Source organism: Leptodactylus fuscus, chromosome 2 (assembly GCF_031893055.1).
Source record: "Leptodactylus fuscus isolate aLepFus1 chromosome 2, aLepFus1.hap2, whole genome shotgun sequence".
In the NCBI taxonomy this organism is placed as follows: domain Eukaryota; kingdom Metazoa; phylum Chordata; class Amphibia; order Anura; family Leptodactylidae; genus Leptodactylus; species Leptodactylus fuscus.
This window is the reverse complement of record NC_134266.1, coordinates 156,655,038-156,673,872: the sequence shown is the minus strand read 5'-3', so window position 1 is coordinate 156,673,872 and position 18,835 is coordinate 156,655,038. Positions and strand designations below refer to the sequence as shown.

At 38.9% G+C, this 18,835-nt stretch overlaps 1 protein-coding gene across 5 annotated transcripts in view; it reads right to left on the bottom strand.

Annotated features, from left to right (window-relative positions):
- Positions 1-3,086: 3,086 nt before the first annotated feature.
- CAMKK1 (calcium/calmodulin dependent protein kinase kinase 1) overlaps positions 3,087-18,835 on the bottom strand; it is a 178,156-nt gene continuing 162,407 nt past the window's right edge. For 3 of the 5 annotated variants that reach the window (XM_075264891.1, XM_075264892.1, XM_075264893.1), the window contains exons 14-17: positions 17,409-17,537; positions 13,863-13,963; positions 8,829-8,870; positions 3,087-3,521 (exon numbers count right to left, since the gene is read on the bottom strand). In XM_075264891.1, coding sequence (XP_075120992.1) covers positions 3,449-3,521; positions 8,829-8,870; positions 13,863-13,963; positions 17,409-17,537 — 345 coding nt within the window. In that variant the 3' untranslated portion in view covers positions 3,087-3,448. Of the gene's footprint in view, positions 3,522-8,828; positions 8,871-13,858; positions 13,964-17,408; positions 17,538-18,835 lie in introns of those variants that run through there. The other 2 variants (XM_075264894.1, XM_075264895.1) reach the window with 2 other exon arrangements.

Genomic DNA, 18,835 nt, shown 5'->3' with positions numbered 1-18,835 from the left:
GTTCCAGTTTTTCGGCTCGAGATTGTTGTTGGGTCAAGTTTGTTGGTAGTTTGTTCAGTGTCTTTCACAAGTCTGGAGCAATCTGACGTGCTACTTTTTGTGCTACGGCAAGATAGTCCACTGCTGAGCTCTTTGAGAGAGTAAGTGTTCCCAGCATCTACATATACCCTTTGGGTGATTGGGGTGTTACATCCTGGCTAAGAATTTGCACAGCCGATGCTGGTGATAACTTGTTTGCATTGGTGGTGGAAAGCTTCGGCTCTAGGGCCTGGAGTTTCTGAAAGCACCAGAGTAAATAATGCTCATCCCTTATTTGTATGGTTGATGGCCACCCCTGTTGTGTGTGTTGATCGCCTTAGGAGGCTAATGTTAGCTAAGAAGTCATGTGAGAAGCGGGAGCTTCAATCTATTATGTACGAAACAGTTAACACAGTACAACTTCTGGACTAAGACTTGAAAACAAGCAACAGAAATGTCAGATGACACGTAAAAATATATTGTGAACAGCAAGAATCGTGTAGCTCTTGACGTGAAATGAGGTTCCCTGCTGTCTTGTCTGCACAGTTGCTTATTAACAGTAGTTGCCATATATCAGCAGTATTATCTGTGAAAGTCTCATCATTAATCTGCAATAACCATCACTCGGCGGGAGGTTAGGTTTGAGTTAAAACATTATATGTAAATGTCTAGTTTTGGATAATGCTCATTTACTACTTATTTGATTTGACTTCAGCTCTATTAAGGTATGCCTGTGATCAGAGACACTGGCTTAGCTACATTGTCTATCAGAAGTCAATCTGTCCAGAAATCCACCTCCTATATAAGTGGTCCATGCTGTACTTTAATCTCCCCCATGCTTTATGCTACAACTATACAGCCATTGTTTAGGGAACTCTATCATCAGTAAATTGGTTATAAACCTAATCTCAGTATTTTATTGCAGTGATACAATTGTTTCCAATTATGCCTCTGTTATTCAACTTTGGAGTGCCATTTTCATGTAAATCAGAGTTTTTCATATGTAAATGAGGGGAAACATGTTTTGACTGGGAATCAATAATCCAAAGCCCAGATAAGCTAAAATACACCCCAAACCACTTTCCTGTATTTGCATCTGAATAAAACAGCAATTTATATAAAAATGGATCTTCAAAGCTGAATAACTGAGGAATATTTGGAAACTGTAAAATCATACCTATAAGGTACCGGAATTAGGTTCATAACAAATTTATATAAGAAACAGACTCCCTTTCAGACTGTCTGCTGTAAATAAGCACAAGCCATAAAATAACCAGGAAATCCAGTATATATAATCCAAAGAAATTCCACAGCCATACCAACTGTAAATGCATAGCCCAAGGCTTCAGAATCAGAAAAAAATCTCACTGCATATCCAAGGAGAAGGCAACCCTCCAAAAATTTTGTGAAAAAAGCGCTTGACAAAGGCTCATTGGAGCTGAAAATTCACAATATGGAATTTACAATATGGAATAAACACCACCTAGCTTTTTTCACCGAATTTTTGGAGTGCTGCTATATATATATATATATATATATATATATATATATATATATATATTTATTTAAATATATATTTGATATCCGTTATAGCACAAGAAGAGTTACTACAAGTATCCAGCGCCTTACTGCCACACAAAATGAGACATCTTCAATAGCTGTCTGCTGAACACTTCCTTCCAACTCCTTCATACACAAATAGTTTGGCCAAGAGTTCATGTGTTGTCAGGGGATTATTCATTGCTAGATATTTCTGGCAGTGGCTTAACTCCCCTAAGAACAAGAGGATTCAACATGTCTGATCCCTTTTTTCCAAAATCAAAATCATCTTTCAATAGATAGTTGATTTCACTGACTTTTCTCTTATGTGTATGGAGGCCTTTTAGGGGCAGCCGAGAGATCCCCTTTAATAACTTACTGTAGGCATCATGCAAAGTCCCTTTTACAGATTCATTTGCTCAAAAAAGTATAATACAGTTACCTTGAATCAACTTCGATTTATTTTATTAAGATTCATAAAAAGCACCAATTTCTATTATAATGTTCAGTTTGCATAATATATAAATCAGCGTAACCATCCACAGGGTCCTGTAGCCAAGAGATATCCTGATCTTTCTTGAACTAGCTTCCAATATGCAAAATAATTATAAAATATGACGATAGTTCAAATATGAAAATATTAAAACATATTAACAATTCGTAATCCATAACAAAGATACTGTAAATGAAATGTATGCATAAATTATAAAAAGGTGAACACACCTTGGAAATGAGGTCCACCTACAGGACATTTGACTTACAGAACATTTTGGCTTTCCATTGTTTTTGTAGCTCATCCATCAGAAATTATTAGCATTGCATTAGACTGGACAGTTTTTATTGTATAAAATACCTTTACATCTATTACATGCTCTATTCAGTAGCTGCGGTGGATCTTATGTACAATATGGTGGAATGGATGGAAAACTTTCCAGATTCCAGACTTGCTATGATGCTTTGCAGGTCACCGAAGGGAATGTAACCAACTTGCTGACCAGTGTAACATACGAAACATTATGAGTTATGAATGAACTGCAGGTGCAAAGAAGAAATAGCCCTTCCTGTAGCAAATGTAAACATTTCTATACAATTGCAACCCGAAACGTATCTCCCTGCACTGGGGCAGGTAATGTGCAAGTTCTTACTAGCCAACACAACAGAGAAAAATCATTGTTCTCAGCAGCAAGCATGGTTTTCCAAAAAAAAAAAAAAGTCCCTGTACAGTCCTCTTTACATAAATATATATCAAACTTAAAAAATATATGCATATCATTCTATAGCAGTGGAGAAGCTAGGAGTGAGGATAAACCAAAGAAAAAGAAAAAGCTTTTGGTTTTAGAATCATAAATAAAGACATTCATAGGTCAAGCAATCTTCAAGCTACACGGACTGCATCCTGCAGAAGCAAAGATGGAGATGAGGCACATTGTTCTTTGTTTTTTTCCTGTGAATATATATATATATATATATATATATATATATATATATATATATATATATATATATATAGTGTAACACATACATGCAGACAGACATTTAACACAAATGAAGTGTACCTGTTGCCTACATATGGGCATTTCAGTAAATATCAGTTGATGGGTATTTAATGTTACACAGACAGGAGGCACAAAGTGTCTCATGCGTCGAGATATCTCTATTTTTCGGCATGCTTATGACAACTGGTTCCACTATGTATACTGTAGGCAACAGGTACAGCCCCTACTTATTAATTTCATTCCTCAAATATACTGTAAACATTATACAAAGAGCGGGTTGTGTTGGTTACCGACCACAAGCTTTGGTTCATGATGGTCATGAGAGTACTAGTTTGTGCAACACAGAAAAGCCAGGGGTATAGCAGCAGGCAAAGTTCATTTGGGCATGCAAATCCTCATGAGGTTCCATCATCCTCCTCCACGTCTGCCAGTTCTGTGTCTTTCAGCGCCTCTCCACTTGCTTGCTTTCTGAATAAAGAAAGTGATATATAGATCAGATTTTTGAAAAAAAAGTATATATTTTCAAGGAAAAACATAATTTGAACAAAATGGGTGTTCGGAACAATTCTAGGTCTACTGCAATATAAATGGGAATCTTAGTGCTGCTGAGATTATTGGTGTGATAATGTGTCTGGGTCGGGAAAGAATTACCATACAGTACAAGAAAATGGACCGTAAATTGTCAACCAATCTGATCAAGTGACATTTGGGACAATTTACTTTTAATCCAATCATCAATTCAACCAGATATTCCCTCCACATGCTGCGTGAGTTGAAAAAGAAAATAGTGAAAAAACTGAATTTGGCTGAATCTTGTAGTAGTCATAGTTGTTCTGTACTTGTACCATTTAAAATCCCACTATCGGAGCAAATTTTTCAGTTTATATAGAAATTTGTCTTAAAGAAGACGTGTACAGAGATTCAATAGTCCATGGTTATTATAACTTCAAAGTGTGAGGCTGTAAAAGAGAAATATGGCACCACGTTCCTCTGTGGGTTCAATCCAATATAATCAAATCTTTTCATTCAGTTTTCTTTTATTTTACTTACTTATATATCCTGAAGCGCTTTACAAATATTGTCATCATTCATTGTAGGACTCATAATCTAAATACCCTATTAGTAGGTCTATGGAGTGTGGGAGGAGACCAAAGTATCCAGTGGAAACCCACGAAAACACAGGGAGAACATACAAACTTCTTGCAGATGTTGTCCTTGACAGGTTTTGAACCCAGGACTCCAAATGCATACATGGTATACATAACAGCATAGTGCCAAATAAACATCACAACAAGAAAATTTGTCCTCAGAATTTACCAGTAGTGCAACTTTAGGATGAGTTCTCGCGTTGAAGAAGCACAGCTTTTTTTTCGTTGCAGACTTTGCTGTGTTTATTTGTGCCAAAGCTTGTGGATTGGATTGAACAGAAGGTAGAAGTAGAAGCAATTCCTACATATATTCTATTCATTTCATGGCTGTTCTTGGATTTGGTTAAAAAAAAAAAAAGCAGCAAAATCTGCAACTAAAAAAGCTGCATTTCTGCAAAGTGGAGCCTCAGCCTAGGCAGTTTTTACATGACAGTATATTTAACAATAACTTTATATTAGAGGTTTACAGGTTACATATTTATAAACAGGTCAACGGTATGAAGAAATGATACCTACAGGGTATTAAAAATAACCTCTAGTGTACAAATATGCTGTAATGGAATATCAGGTTTTAAAAGTTTGCTTGTAGAGCGGTGAGATAATGCACTAACTTGGGCTGAAGGACAGGCACAGTCTGCTAGATGAAGATAACACATTAGTGTTTCCGACATAAATCGCACAAGAAATCAAGTATGGTGAAAGAACACACACAAAAAGAAAACACATTCTCCTAAACTGTGACTAGGACTGTGAGAATAATGGTTACCCAGATTTGTGATCGGTTTAATAAAAACAGCATTTTCTATTTTCTGAGATAATTGCACAAATTAGGAATTGCGCAAAAGAACCGAAACCTATTAGTCACCTGCCATTGGTCAGATGATCCTTGCTGGCCTTTGCTTACAGGGATACAGTGATAGAGTCCCCATCAACCAACATGACCGCAGTGACCCAATCACAAGAATCAGTGGTCCATACAACACTGGCTGTCAAGTGGGTAGACTGACGTCATTGTTGCAGCCATGTAAAGACCAAACTGTCTAGAACAGGGAATTTAATAAGCAAACATTAGTTTTCTTTACTATTTTATGTAAATTTCTTCCCTTCAGTCACATTATTATTATTATTATTATCTTGGAATACCCCTTTAAAGGCCATTAACTGTTGAATGGACTGAGTTGTAGTAACCTTGGCCTCAATCATCATACTTTTTTAGTCCCTTCCTTCTTTTGCTAGCCACCCACTATATTATCATGGAGACACATTTTTAAGCCGTTATTCTGGGCAAAGTTTAGTTGGGTTCTTGCTAAAATATCAAAAATACTAGACTATAAATTGAGCATTCTGTGACAGTGCCTGAAAATATGATGGGTAGTGCCATAGAAAGAATTTTGTTCAATATTTTTTTTTAATCAGTATTTGCATGTCAACACCAATAGTGGGACCGACACAGAGGTGCACTGGAAAGATTGGTAGTTCTTTAGTATTTTATTCCCTCTGCATATTTTCACCTATAATTTCTGATGTAAAATAATCCTGAGAGTGCAAAATATTGCCAGCTATGTCACCAAGAGATTAAATGGACTATGCCTTCATCCACCCAGTAGGAATGCCATGTAGGCAGTGATCAGCTAACCAGTGTCCCACACCTGGCACCCTCGATGAATGGCTGATTTTGCCAGTGGAATTTGGAGCCAAGTATTTCCTCTGTGGTAGCTTTTTCGGGGAACATGTAGGACCTCTCAGCCAGCCAGTACCTTGGTTTCCTCTAATGATAGGGAATAAACTTGAAACAGCAGTCTGTAGATTAGTCTCTTTTCCTTTAAGAGGAGGTATTTTGGTTTGAGTGTATTTCCAGATTATGCTACTGGGTTTCAGCAAAACCAGGCACTGATCTATAGGGAATGGCTTTCCAAAAGGTGATGCTATAGCAAGCATTTTCTTCCTAGGAGAATTTATTTGCATTTTCCGTCTCAGAAATCTTAGTAGGGTATGCATACTCAAATAAGACCCCGAATGCTGCAAAGCAGCTTCTTTGAGGTAATGTCTGTCTAATAAGACAATAAAGCACTTGGGTATGTGTAGGTCTTTTGTGTCTGCTGAGAAATAGTTGGTAACAAAAAGTTCTAAGGCTTAGTTCACACAGGGGTCATACAAGTGGATTTTGGCACAGAGAGTGATATGGGGAACCGTGTCACTCTCGGGCCAAAATATGCCTACCACCACTGTCGCGGCTTCCGACAGTCGTGGCTTCTCCCTCCGGAGTTGGCTTAAATGAATGGGCTGACACCGGAGGTTGCCGCAGCTCAGCGAGCCGCGGAATCCGCCTGAAGAGAGGGCAACTTGCTTGTTTTTTCCGCTAACGGCAACATGCCACTAGCGGAAAAAAGAATGCTAGCGGTCTCCATAGACCACCATTGTTAGAGGGCGGATTATGACGTGGATTCCGCGCCATAATCCGCCCCCTCTGTGCCAGCAACAATTTCTTCTTGGCAATCATGGTTAATGTTTCGCCTTGTTGGTATGATGTCGCAATACCTGAGTATTCCACAATAAACTGCTAAAAGTTCTGCTTTTACACTGTAAACTTACAACCTCCCCATCCAGCTCACTTTATTTGGGCAATCATACAGTATGGGACACTGCTGAGGCTAGTATATTGTATGGAGGCTATTATATTGTACATTGCATTGTGGGGGCCTTTGCACTATAGGAGGGCAGTGAGGGACATAAGGAGATAATATTAAGGGAATATCTACCTAATTCTGATGGCCTACCCTTAGGATAGGCTATCGATATTACATCTACGGGAAGTCTGATAACCAGAACCCTTCTAGATCAAGGTTCTGAGACAGTGCAGTAACTGGTAATATTAACATGCCAGGAGCCACGCAGCAGTGCACATTGTATGGTGGGTGAACAGCATAGTTCCTGACATGCTAATATTACTGGCAACTTCATTCGGAACAGCTGATTTGCAATAGACCTTCATGTTGAACCTCCACAGATGGAATAATGGTATTTTAAAGATAGGCCATCCATATTAGAAAGTTGGATAACCCATTCAAAGAGGATCTTTCTTCACCTCCAAGTGCAGTTTTTTCCCCCATCAATTAATGGGTTCTGCCCAGTTGATTCTTGTACACTTGGAATTTTTTTCTCTAGCCCCCACCATTCCTGAGCAATCAATGCTGTTAGTTTTGGTGACTGATATGCTATTTGGGCTCTGTACTGTCAGGAGGACGAGTCAGGCAAGAGCAGACTAGGGGTATGATTCTGAGCTCTGAAAATGGCTGCCTCTGACTGGAGCTCAGAATTACACCACCCCTGCCTGACACTGCACTGTTGATATTACAGAGCTTATATAGCACATCAGGTACCAAAACTAACTGCACTTATTGCTTGGGAATGGTGGAGGCTAGAGAGGAAATTCCAAATATGCCAGAATTAGTGGAGCAGCGACTATTAACAGATGCTAAGAACTTGAATTGGTAGAGGTGGTGACAGGTCCTCTTTAATATACATGGACATTATTTATATTAGGAAAGGAACACTCATGCTGACAAGAGGCACTATGGGGGGTCCAAAGGCACAGCTATTTTATTCTGCCTTATCCCCAGTATTTTTTTCACATCAGGTTTCTAAATATTCATATATGGATAACACAGAGAAATGTGACCTCAGTACCTGACAGAAGTGAATATCACTCTTATAATAGGGTGCTAGACTCTTGCATGTGAACATTATGGAGAAATCGCTAGTAACAACAGTTGAAACCCCAAGCTATACCCTTGTTTTTAATGTGAGCTTTTAATATTTATGTGCAGTTGTGTATTGTTATGCAATGACATAATTTCTTTGTGGTTGATTAATTTTTGGTTATTTGGAATTCTGATTATACACAAGGGGAATATGTAGGTTTATTATATCAAATATTGCATAACAAATTACATGATAACAAGTCTGTACGTGTTACACCTAAAATTAAGGTCAGCCAGAAAAACAGATGTTTTTGAATAGACGGTTCTATATAATACTAAAGTTTGACAAAAAGTTTCCATAAAGGGCAAAATTTCAACCTAAATAAACACATTGGTTGCTATTTCATGGAGCAAAATCCAGATCTTAGCCACATAAATGTATACTTAACAAAACAAGACAGAAGGCAGAAATAACAGTGTTTTAGCATCCAGGATACGCTGAGCGTTCACTACTTATCAAAGAGAAAAAGGAAACATGAGATGTCAGCTTGAGTGAAGATCTCTATGGAGAAAATTGATCTGATTAGCTGAAAATCACAGACGGGACGCAGGAAAGCAGCAGGTTGGCTGGGTTATAAAGCCAGTGGAGTAGTAGCCTGGGGATGTGTTAAGTTGCACAATGCTGGTTAATATTAAGTAACACAAACTGTGATTGGCGTTTCTGTTTTGTTTACAAACCCCAGGAAACAAATAAGGATGCTAAAACTTGTCAGCATTGGTAACATAGCCACATTTAGGAAGGAGAGGGCAAGAAAAAGACTGGTTAATTTGGACGCCAGGTATTAAGCTCTAGATGCACAGTGGTGAGGACTGAATACACACTTAACACATCAGTGTAACCAAGGGGGGCATAACACAGAAATTACCTTAAGTGGGGATGCAATTTTAAAGATGACTTAAACTGGCACCTGTTCCATGATGATACAATGATACGAAACAAAAAGAAAAGAAACAACAATAAAACTTTTTTGCAAATAAAATGTGTAAAGCATTTTAATGACATGGTTAGGGAATGTAATATCATGCTAAAAATAACAAACTAAATAGAAGACCGTAATCTAATGATCTCCACTTGTATGTGGTATGGGGAACATCTCATTGAAATCATTACATTGGATGAGAAATGAAAGCCAACACAGCCAACCGCTGGACGAATTGTTCTAAAAAGAAGATATACGTGTATAAAACAGGTACAGTAATGATCATGTTGTGCAGGTCATAACATTACAGCATTGTGCAAGTTTGAAGAGGAATACAGTACTGTATACATTTCTCAGCACTATAGATACAAGATGACAATCCAACATTGTTGCCATGGAAACAACTAGTATTACCAAGCACCCCATTGATTTTTTTATATATCTATTAGGACAGAAAATCACATGACATTCTAAAATTTTGTGATCCATTTATTAATAACAGTGCATTCAGTTATCTACCAACAAATGGGAAAGCTAAAATATAAGTAATAAGAAATATACGTAAGATGCACACCGTTCCATTTATGAAGTAATAGAAAGTGCACATAGAGTACACCATAATGTCAAGGTGCAAATATTCTCCCCTTTTTGCTTCCATGTCACAATATAATATGAAAGGTAGCTAAGGCAACAGTGTTACTCTAAAGAAATAAAGCGCATGGAAGATCTAGCACACACTTCACGCTATACAATAACACTATACATGTATGTAGGGCATTCATCACAGTGTTCAGCAGATCTCTATGCAAGCAACTGAAAGAGTAATCTATAGGACTGAATATAGCACATGGGGGAGTAGAAAAACAGAATGGCAGGAGAGAAAGTCATTTGTTTTTCTAGCTGGAACAATCCGTTATTCAGCAATAGTGTCATATAATACATCTTACAAATGCACCTCATTTATCAGCATACTGCGTATAGCATAATATATTGGGTGTATCCCACTACACAAATAACATACACTACTCTTCATATATGCCATAACTGCAAGCATACTGTATAAGTGCACCAATAGTTTTCATAGGTATTTGGCATATTTTATTAGTCCTTTTATCCACGCCGCTTTTTTACATTTTCACTTATAAAGGAAGGCATAAAAACATCAAAATGAAAATGTAGTGCAGTCAGGTAGGGTTGTTTTTCATCTCTATCTGTTCTGGGACCGGTCTGTTGGAGATAAAGATTGAAAAGGTATTTTGTCTTCCTTGGGTTCATTGTATCAGATATTACCATATATACTCGAGTATAAGCCGAGTTTTTCAGCACAGTTTTTGTGCTGAAAAAGTGCGCCTCGGCTTATACTCGCGTCAATACGGTAATTGAAGATGTCATATGACTGGTCCGCAGTAAAAGACATCTGTGGGAGGCCGCAGGAGCAGCGATAGGCGAGTGGTGAGGCAGCGCTGCCTCCAGGACCACCCCAAGATGTTTCCAGAACATCTTCTCTGCCTTGGAAACATCTTAAGGCGTCCCTGGAGACAGTGCTGCCGCACCGACCACCTATTGGCAGCAGCGCTGATCCAGCAGCCTCCCACAGATGTCTTTTACTGTGGACCAGTGAAATTACCACTCGAGTCAATACGGTAATTGACTCGACTGTATTGACTCGCTGCAGCGGGCCTCCACTCCAGTCCCGGCCCCCTCCCCCAGCTACAACACACACCGGCTCAGGCCCGCACCTGGCATATGTCGATGACGTCTTACTGCGTCTCAGCACAGGCAGCGTCATCACGTCCCCTACGCTGAGACGCAGGAGCAGCCGCGGGAGAAGATGAGCAGTGGCGGAAGCGGGAGCAGCAGCGCGAGGTCGGTAAGTATGAGAACTTAATGTTTGTTTGTCCCCGGTCCTGCTCACTGCCAACCCCCGCATCACCTTATACTATAGGCCGCGGAGGCTGGCAGTGAGTAAGCCCGAGCCCCAGCCGCGATCCCACTGCCGCTATTATTATACTCGGGTTTTTTTTTCAGAACCCCATGAGTACAACAATCGGAGCCCCAGGGGAGGTGAGAGAAAATAATAAACAGTTTTACTCACCTCTCCAGGATCCGATGTTAATCCTAGCCGGCTTCAGGCCTTTATGGTAAAATCCCAGATGTCACATGGTCTGGGATATTACCATATAGGCCCAAAGCCTGTGGTAGTAGTAATAGCCTGTTACTGCTAGCACAGGCTTTGGGCCTCTATGGCAACAGGATGTTACTGCTACTATAAGGCTTTGGGCCTGTATGATAATATCCCAGACGTCTGGGGCATTATCATACAGGCCTAAAGCATTATGGATCCTTGAGATGGGAATAACCCTTTTACAAAAAAAAAAAAAAAAGTTTTAAAAATATAAAAAAAAATATATAAACCTTATAATTCAAATCACCTTTTCACTAGATTAAAAAGAAAAAACTAACACACAAATTATACATCTCCACCTACAAAAATGCTGGTCTACAAACATACAAATAACATATAACAATACTGTAGCAGGTAAAAAAAAAAAAAATCAAGCGTTAAACCGCCATTTTTTTGCCTCCCATAAAAATGAGAACAAAAAGTGATAAAAACATCACATTTTCCCAAAATGTTATCACTAACAAGTACATCTGGCAGTGCCTTATGCATCTCCATACATAGAAATATAAAAAAAGTTATGGGTTATCCCCAGTATAGTACCAAACCACAGAATACAAGTGACATGTCATTTTGACTTCACAGTGAATGCGGTTAAACGAAGCTTGCTGTAAAACCCAATATGGTATGGGGGCTCCCTTCCAAATGAAGCAACAAAGCAGGAAACTGATTAGTTTTTCTGCCTTCAGATGGAGATACAAGAGTAGAGTATGGAAAATATATAGAAGACACTTGACCATCTTAAGCAGATGTGCCCGGTCCAATAATAGTTGAAACACGGATCATAATTCCAGCAATTGTGGTTGGGATGCATTGAAATCCTTTATTTTTTTTTATTTTTATTTTACACAGGCTTTAAATGGGTTATCTGGGCTAAAAATATTGATGACCTAACCTGAGAATAGGTCATAAATATCAGAATGGTAGGATCCAATCCCTAGCATCCCCATCAATCAGCGGTTCTTAGATGGTTGGCAGCGCTTTTCTCTGTGTAGTGGTAATACAGGTCAGTTCCCATTTATTTGAATGGGAGCGAAGCTTCAGCCACTACATAAAGAACAAGCTGCCTGCTTTCTGCTCCATTCTCTGTGTATCTGCTGCTGAGATCAGCTGACTGGTGGGGATGTTGGATAATAAATCTGAACCAATCTGATACTGATAACTTATTCTATTAAGTTATAAATATTCTTTGCTGGAAAAATCCTATAAGGGTTGTTAGTTCACTATGTCAGATATTTCAGGCTGGGTATGTCATATTTCATTTTGAGAAGTAGGAAATAAATACACCCCTGACTATGTTTACAGAAAATTAATTTGAAACAGTATATGCTCTGGACCGATGCACTGGACATCATTATTAACTGCTCACAGCTGAGAGCCCTGTCTTGACTCTTAAATTCTAATGAAAAATGAATTGACATTTAATGAGCAAACCGCCTACGCCGCTGGTGTTGGGAAATTAATATATTCTGCCGAGTCACTGACTGCAGAGTATGACTGTAGACTAATTACTGTAGGTGGAAGCCGAATGCAAAACAGATTAATATTGAAAAAGGATGAAAAAATAGAAGTTGCACTATGTTTTTTTTTTATCTGGTAAGGAAGACATTTCAGTGATCATCATCAAAAAATAATCTGAAAAAAGAAAAAATTTCACCTTCAGAAACCATAGGTTCAAGTAAACACTGGCTGGCGGCTGCTTGAAGCAGCAGATTGTGAAACATTTGGGTCGTGGTGGTGTCATATTCCTACTGCGATAACAGATGGTAAGTGAAGGTAGATATGAACATTGTTAAGCTTAATGTGGCAGCTCTCCAAATATTTCCTTGATGATCCAACTTTCCAAAATATTAGAATGTAAGAATATATCTAATGCAAAAGGACAATTACAAATGCAGAATACATACATTACTAGTAGAATTAACGATCTGCATGGTTCTACTTTACTTGTTACTGATATAAACGATACTGATATGACCCAAATTAGCCAAGAGAATCTTGCAGATCATTCATTCTAGCCTCACTGACATACACACAGTTTTACATCAGCTTTCCATAACAATGCAGCCATTTTTTGTTTTAGACTGGATTTCCATTACAACCCAGCAACATAATCTCAAAAGTAAGTACAGTCCTACTGGCCTCCACATGAAGGTCCGTTCTCCATATTACATCAGATGAACCCGTATTAGCCAATAGCAGCTCGCAGGTCCTTCAATCTTAGCTTCACTGACATACACACAGGTAAACTAGTATGAGATATATAGGGAATGATACGGTTTCTCTGAAGTTCACATGCATGCAATAATCCTCATTTAAACAACAGCAACTGCCTGTCCGTATTCACATCAGTAATGAAAGACAGTAGCCCCACAAAACATTACACCTATGTTATAGTATAAAAAGTCCATAAAAAGCTTTTGTTACATGGCCCCACTGGTTTGTCCGATGGTGAAAAGGAACCTTTGGGTACGTCCCAAATGGTCTGGGCACTTTGATGCGCGTGGAGAGAAAGTGAGGTAAATTCTGCAGAGATGCCTGTGTTTGGATGTCCTTTACAATGACTATCCTCAAAGACTTACTGTGGAATTAGACATATTTATTCATGCTATGTCCACTAAGTATAGAATCATTATTTTTAAAGAAATTCTGTAGTAGAAATTCAAAGACTTGTATACAGATTAATAACCACTATTGTCCATCTACAACAATAACCAAATTTATACGGTGACAGCACAATCTATACCAAACATGAGGCCTATTGTGTCAACAGCATATTGGCACTATAGTTCACTTACATTAATAGGTTTCCTGGGGCAGACATAGACCTTTCTTCTCTCCTGGCACATTCAAAAGGGTTTCCAAATGAGCGCTTCCGCAGCATTGCCTTCACTAAAATCTTCAAGAGAAAAAACAAACTTGTAATGAACTAAGGAATTTGTGAGAAATAAATATTGTGTCTTCCTATACATTTTACAACTGGCAAATTTTACAAACACAAACGGAAAAGCTGCAAAGTAACACTAGGTTCACACCTGTGTTCGGGTTTGTGTTCATGTTATCTGCTTGGGGACTCCACGAATGGAAATCTAATCTGCTTAAAAAAAAGGGGTTGCCCACAAAACCATAGACTATAATGGAGTCTTCCGGGTTTCCACCCAATTTCTGCCCTAAAAATGTGTAAATTTTTAAAGCGCAATTGCGAACAGAATTCCCGAGTGGAGATCAGGTGCAGGTGTGAACCTAGCCTTAGAATGCCAAATATGTGTATAAATATACAGTTTATTCCATTTTGTCATACATGAAAACTGATACTTTGGTAAAAACAAACTTTTTGTTATGCTTAAAAACACAACAAGGTGTGTCTGTCATTCTGGCAGATTCAAGTTAATCAAAGTCAGAAAGTGTCGTAGCTCAGTATCCCACTCCCTTGCCTACTCCTCTCCAGGACCGCCCACTTGACAGTAGAGAGGGTAATTAGTATATCAGGAACAAAATTTAATATGGGGTGAGATAGAGATGAAATTCCAACTGTGCTAGAATCAGGGTAGAGTAGGCTTCATTAGGCTTTTCTACTGTTGCAGCATTTTGGCCAATTACAATAGATACTAAATATCGTTGGTTACAATAATGTTTATGTGAATAGGACATTAAGAGTTAAAGGGATTAAGGAAGAATATCGTAATCAATAAGAAGATTACATCAAACTTTATGCCAGATAATGCCAAATTTGAGTCTCTGATCGCCTTGAAAGAAGTGGCTTTCTTTTGTCGAGTCTCCAGAACCATATAGGGAAGGAATCTGGAAACCATTTGACTGGTTGTTTGTCCTCTCCTTGGCAGACTGATAGAAAAGTTTACCTCCAAACCTAACAACAAAATGTCATCTCAACATCCAACCACCAACAGTCATCAACTCCTCCCACTGCTTTTACTTTTGGAGAAAAATGCCTGTTCATTGGGGTCCCCCCAGTGATTAGGACATAGGGGATTGAAAGACCATGAAGCCTTGTGATTTGAGTGCCAGTGCATTAGCACGAATGGCACTCCATTCACTACTATAGGGCTACATCCGCTGATGGAGATTACAGTACCAACAGCCCCATAGCCGTGAATGGAGTGCCGATCATGCAGGCGCAATCCATTCACAAAAAGACTTTAACAGGACATTAAGCCCTCCTCCTCCTCCTGATCATTTGGGGACCGGGCAATAGGGTCCCCAGCGATCGGACTCTCATCCCCTATTCATATATAGTATATGACAGTATTAGCAGTTCCTAAGATAGACTTCGATATGGGCTGGAATCCCTGACATCTAACATGCTATTTCAACAATGAACTCTTGTAACTTACAGCTGATACAACTGTTCTGTAATCTTTCTGTATCTACCTTTATGAAGACTTCAATAAATTTCCTTTTTAAAAATTTTTTTTAAATGAGAAACACTGAGTCGTCCTGGTAAACCTTATATGTTATATCCTGAAAATCTGATAGAGTTACATTATGAAGTAAAATATATCTAACTGATCATAAGAAATGATGTTTCAGCGCAGCGTAGGATATAAAGTTAAATATAGGTCATCAATTCTCTCCTCCGAAAAGAAATGATTTAATTAAATTTGCATACTTAATAATGCTTGTGCTGGCTATAACCTATGGGGAAACTCTTCAACATGATTGAAATATATCACTTTTGTAAAGCTTGACTGCCTACTGCATTTTAAGATTGCTCTTCAGATGGGAATAAAATAGACAAAATTTTGCATATTCCCATGGAAACCAAACACTCTATTAACCATCTATGACAAGTGAACATCCTCACCCTGCAGTCTGATCATGGCTAACTATATACTGCATGTTATATAAGTATATTTCACAGCACTCAGAGATCTTAATCTCTTACATTGGATAAACTGTGAGTGCAATAGGAACCAAATGTTTATAATGATAAATAGGGGTGAGATCTACTAAAACTACCACCCAATCACAGAACTGGGGAGATGAATCCTGACTCAGGTACCCCAACAAATTCAATATTACTGCGACCAGGACAGCATACTGCATACATGTATGTGCTGATATAATGTCTATCCAATGGCTTATTGGAACCCATCTGTGAAACATCGCCTTCTTCTTATTCTGCAGAAAATAGGTAGGCAAGAAGTATCACTAATAAGGAACGCAAGGAAGCTAGGAACAGCATCCAGAAAATGCTACAGCAGGATATATGTCAACTGGAACTGTACAATACTGTTATATTTAGCATAGAGGTGGTGATTTTGGAAGCTTTCGGGTTAGGGCACATCACTCTATTTGGCTGTAGCACAAGACTGACACCTGCTGTGGTCAATGACTACAGGATTTGTGGGGGGACCTGAGGTTTTACCTTCAAAATCATGTGGCCCTTTGCCACCAGGGATTTTAGCCACATGCAGTCGCTGCTGTTTCCTAACAGGAACACATTTTACTACTAAATAATGTTGACTGTACAGGTCATTAGTTATATACTGCTTTCTGACTAAGACAACCTTTTCAATTATATACAGTTATATTGTATGTTACTGAGGTTCCTCAGATATGTTGTCTACTTGAGGACTGATGGCTATCTGCCAAATACAGATCAAATGAGTTTTAGTGCCTCTATTGTTGGGGGCCACTAATTGTTCTCTGACTTAGGGTCCATTCACACGGAGGAAAATAGTAAGGAATTTCAGCGCTGAAAAAAAAAGCCTCCCATTTACTTCAATGGGTTCCTTTTTTGCTAGAAGATTTGAAAAGTATTGATGTTTTCCAAGTCTGGTATGAACATGAGCTTTTGCAAATTAAGTACGCAGCATATAAAAAAACAAGGGACAAAGTAAAGAAAAAAATAGACTAGACTTCCCTAATTGTAAACATTTTGGAAGATGATTCTAAATGTTTGGAAAAGAAAATTCAACTTAGAAGAACTGTACATTAAACCGCAAGATTACCAGAAACATTGCCAATGGCTGCAATCACGGAAAATAGGAACACACTACTGTTATACATGTAGCCTTTAAAGGGCCTTTGTAATAATAATGTCCAATCTTACATGCCAGAAGCCACACTGCAGATCAAATGTGGAAAGCCTAGTCTAAAGATACACTATCAATACTACTATAGTGGATAACCTCCTATAAGTTAAGAATAAAACAACAATACCTCAAATACCAATATACTATGTATGGGTTTTGATGAAATACAAGTTTGATTGATGTATCTTTTAAAGTAGATGTTACATATTCATAATATTTTCCAAGAAATTCATATCACTAATATAATACATTTAATATCAAAATCACATAGCAAACAAAATGTCATACCACAGCTGTCAAACTTGGAATAAGCTTGACTGAATTCTTTACTTCCTCCTCCGTGACCTCCACCATCGTGCAGTGCTCTTCCTCAAGTGGCATTGGGTCCTCCTCATTTTTAGTTATCCAAGGATGAACCTAAAGTAATATAGGCAATGATGTATAAACAGAATGGAGAAATTTCAGCTTCAGTATAGCTAATTCATATGGCATTTATTACAATTTAACCATACTACATCTCTGGTATAATGCTATCACTCACCTCCAGTGGCGTAACTAGGAACGGTGGGGCCCTGTGGCGAACTTTTGACATGCCCCCCCCAACCGACGCCAAACACCTCGACCGACCCCTCCTACGCATTCCTGCGCGTTCTATTATCCCCCATAGTGTCCCCTGCACACAGTATTATTTGCCATAGTAGCCCCTGCACACAGTATTATCCCCCATAGTGGCCCCTGCACACAGTATTATCCCCCATAGTGGACACCCATAAACAATAATTATACTCTGGGGTCTTTTCAGACCCTAGAGTATAATAATCAGAGACCCGGGGGGAAAAAAACATAAAAACCCATTGTTATTTACCTGTCCCCCGGCTCCGACGCTGTCTTCTCTGCTGCCGTCCGTCTTCTATGAGGTCGGAAGTCACATGACCCGGGACGCAGGCCAGGTTCATGTGATGTCAGAGACGTCAGAAAGGATGTCAGGAAGGAGGCCTGGCAGGATCGTGGAGAGGTAAGTAATAGTGTTTTTTATGTTTTTTACCTCTCCCGGTCCGCCGATCATTATATTCGGGGGTCTGAAAAGACCCCCGAGTATAATGATAGCAGCGGTAGTGGCTGTCACCGGGCCCCTAGCCACCTCTGCTGCTATGGCGGTAGTTACGCCACTGCTCACTTCCACTCACCATGGACATTCAGTGTAGTCTGCAGGCAGGATGTTATAGAGCAGCAGGTGCAACTGTTATATAGTTTTGTTGGAAAAAGATTTAGTACAACTTGTCATTTATAAATTTATTTCTCTGTTCTCTCTATGCTTAAAAGGAGTTATTGAGTCCAGTGGGTGGTCCTAACAGTGCATACAAAAATAGCTGTCATTCACTGTCATAGGGGGGTGGCTGTCATTCAAAGTTAGGACCTAGGACCACCCACTGAACTCAATTACTACTTCAACACATGGAGACAACAGAGATAAAAATGGATAATGACACATTATACTGAATATTTTCCCACACAACTATATATCAGTGCTCCGCTACTCCTCCTGTAAGACTACTGCCTGCAGATTACACAGCATTTTCTTGGAGCCAAGTTCCCTTTAAATGGCTGAGTTCCTCCAGGAAGAGAGAATGCATAGGAAGATAATTGACTCAATAATTGAGTCCATGTTTTATGAATAATTATGTAATTTAAATAATATTCATCTGCTGCAAAGT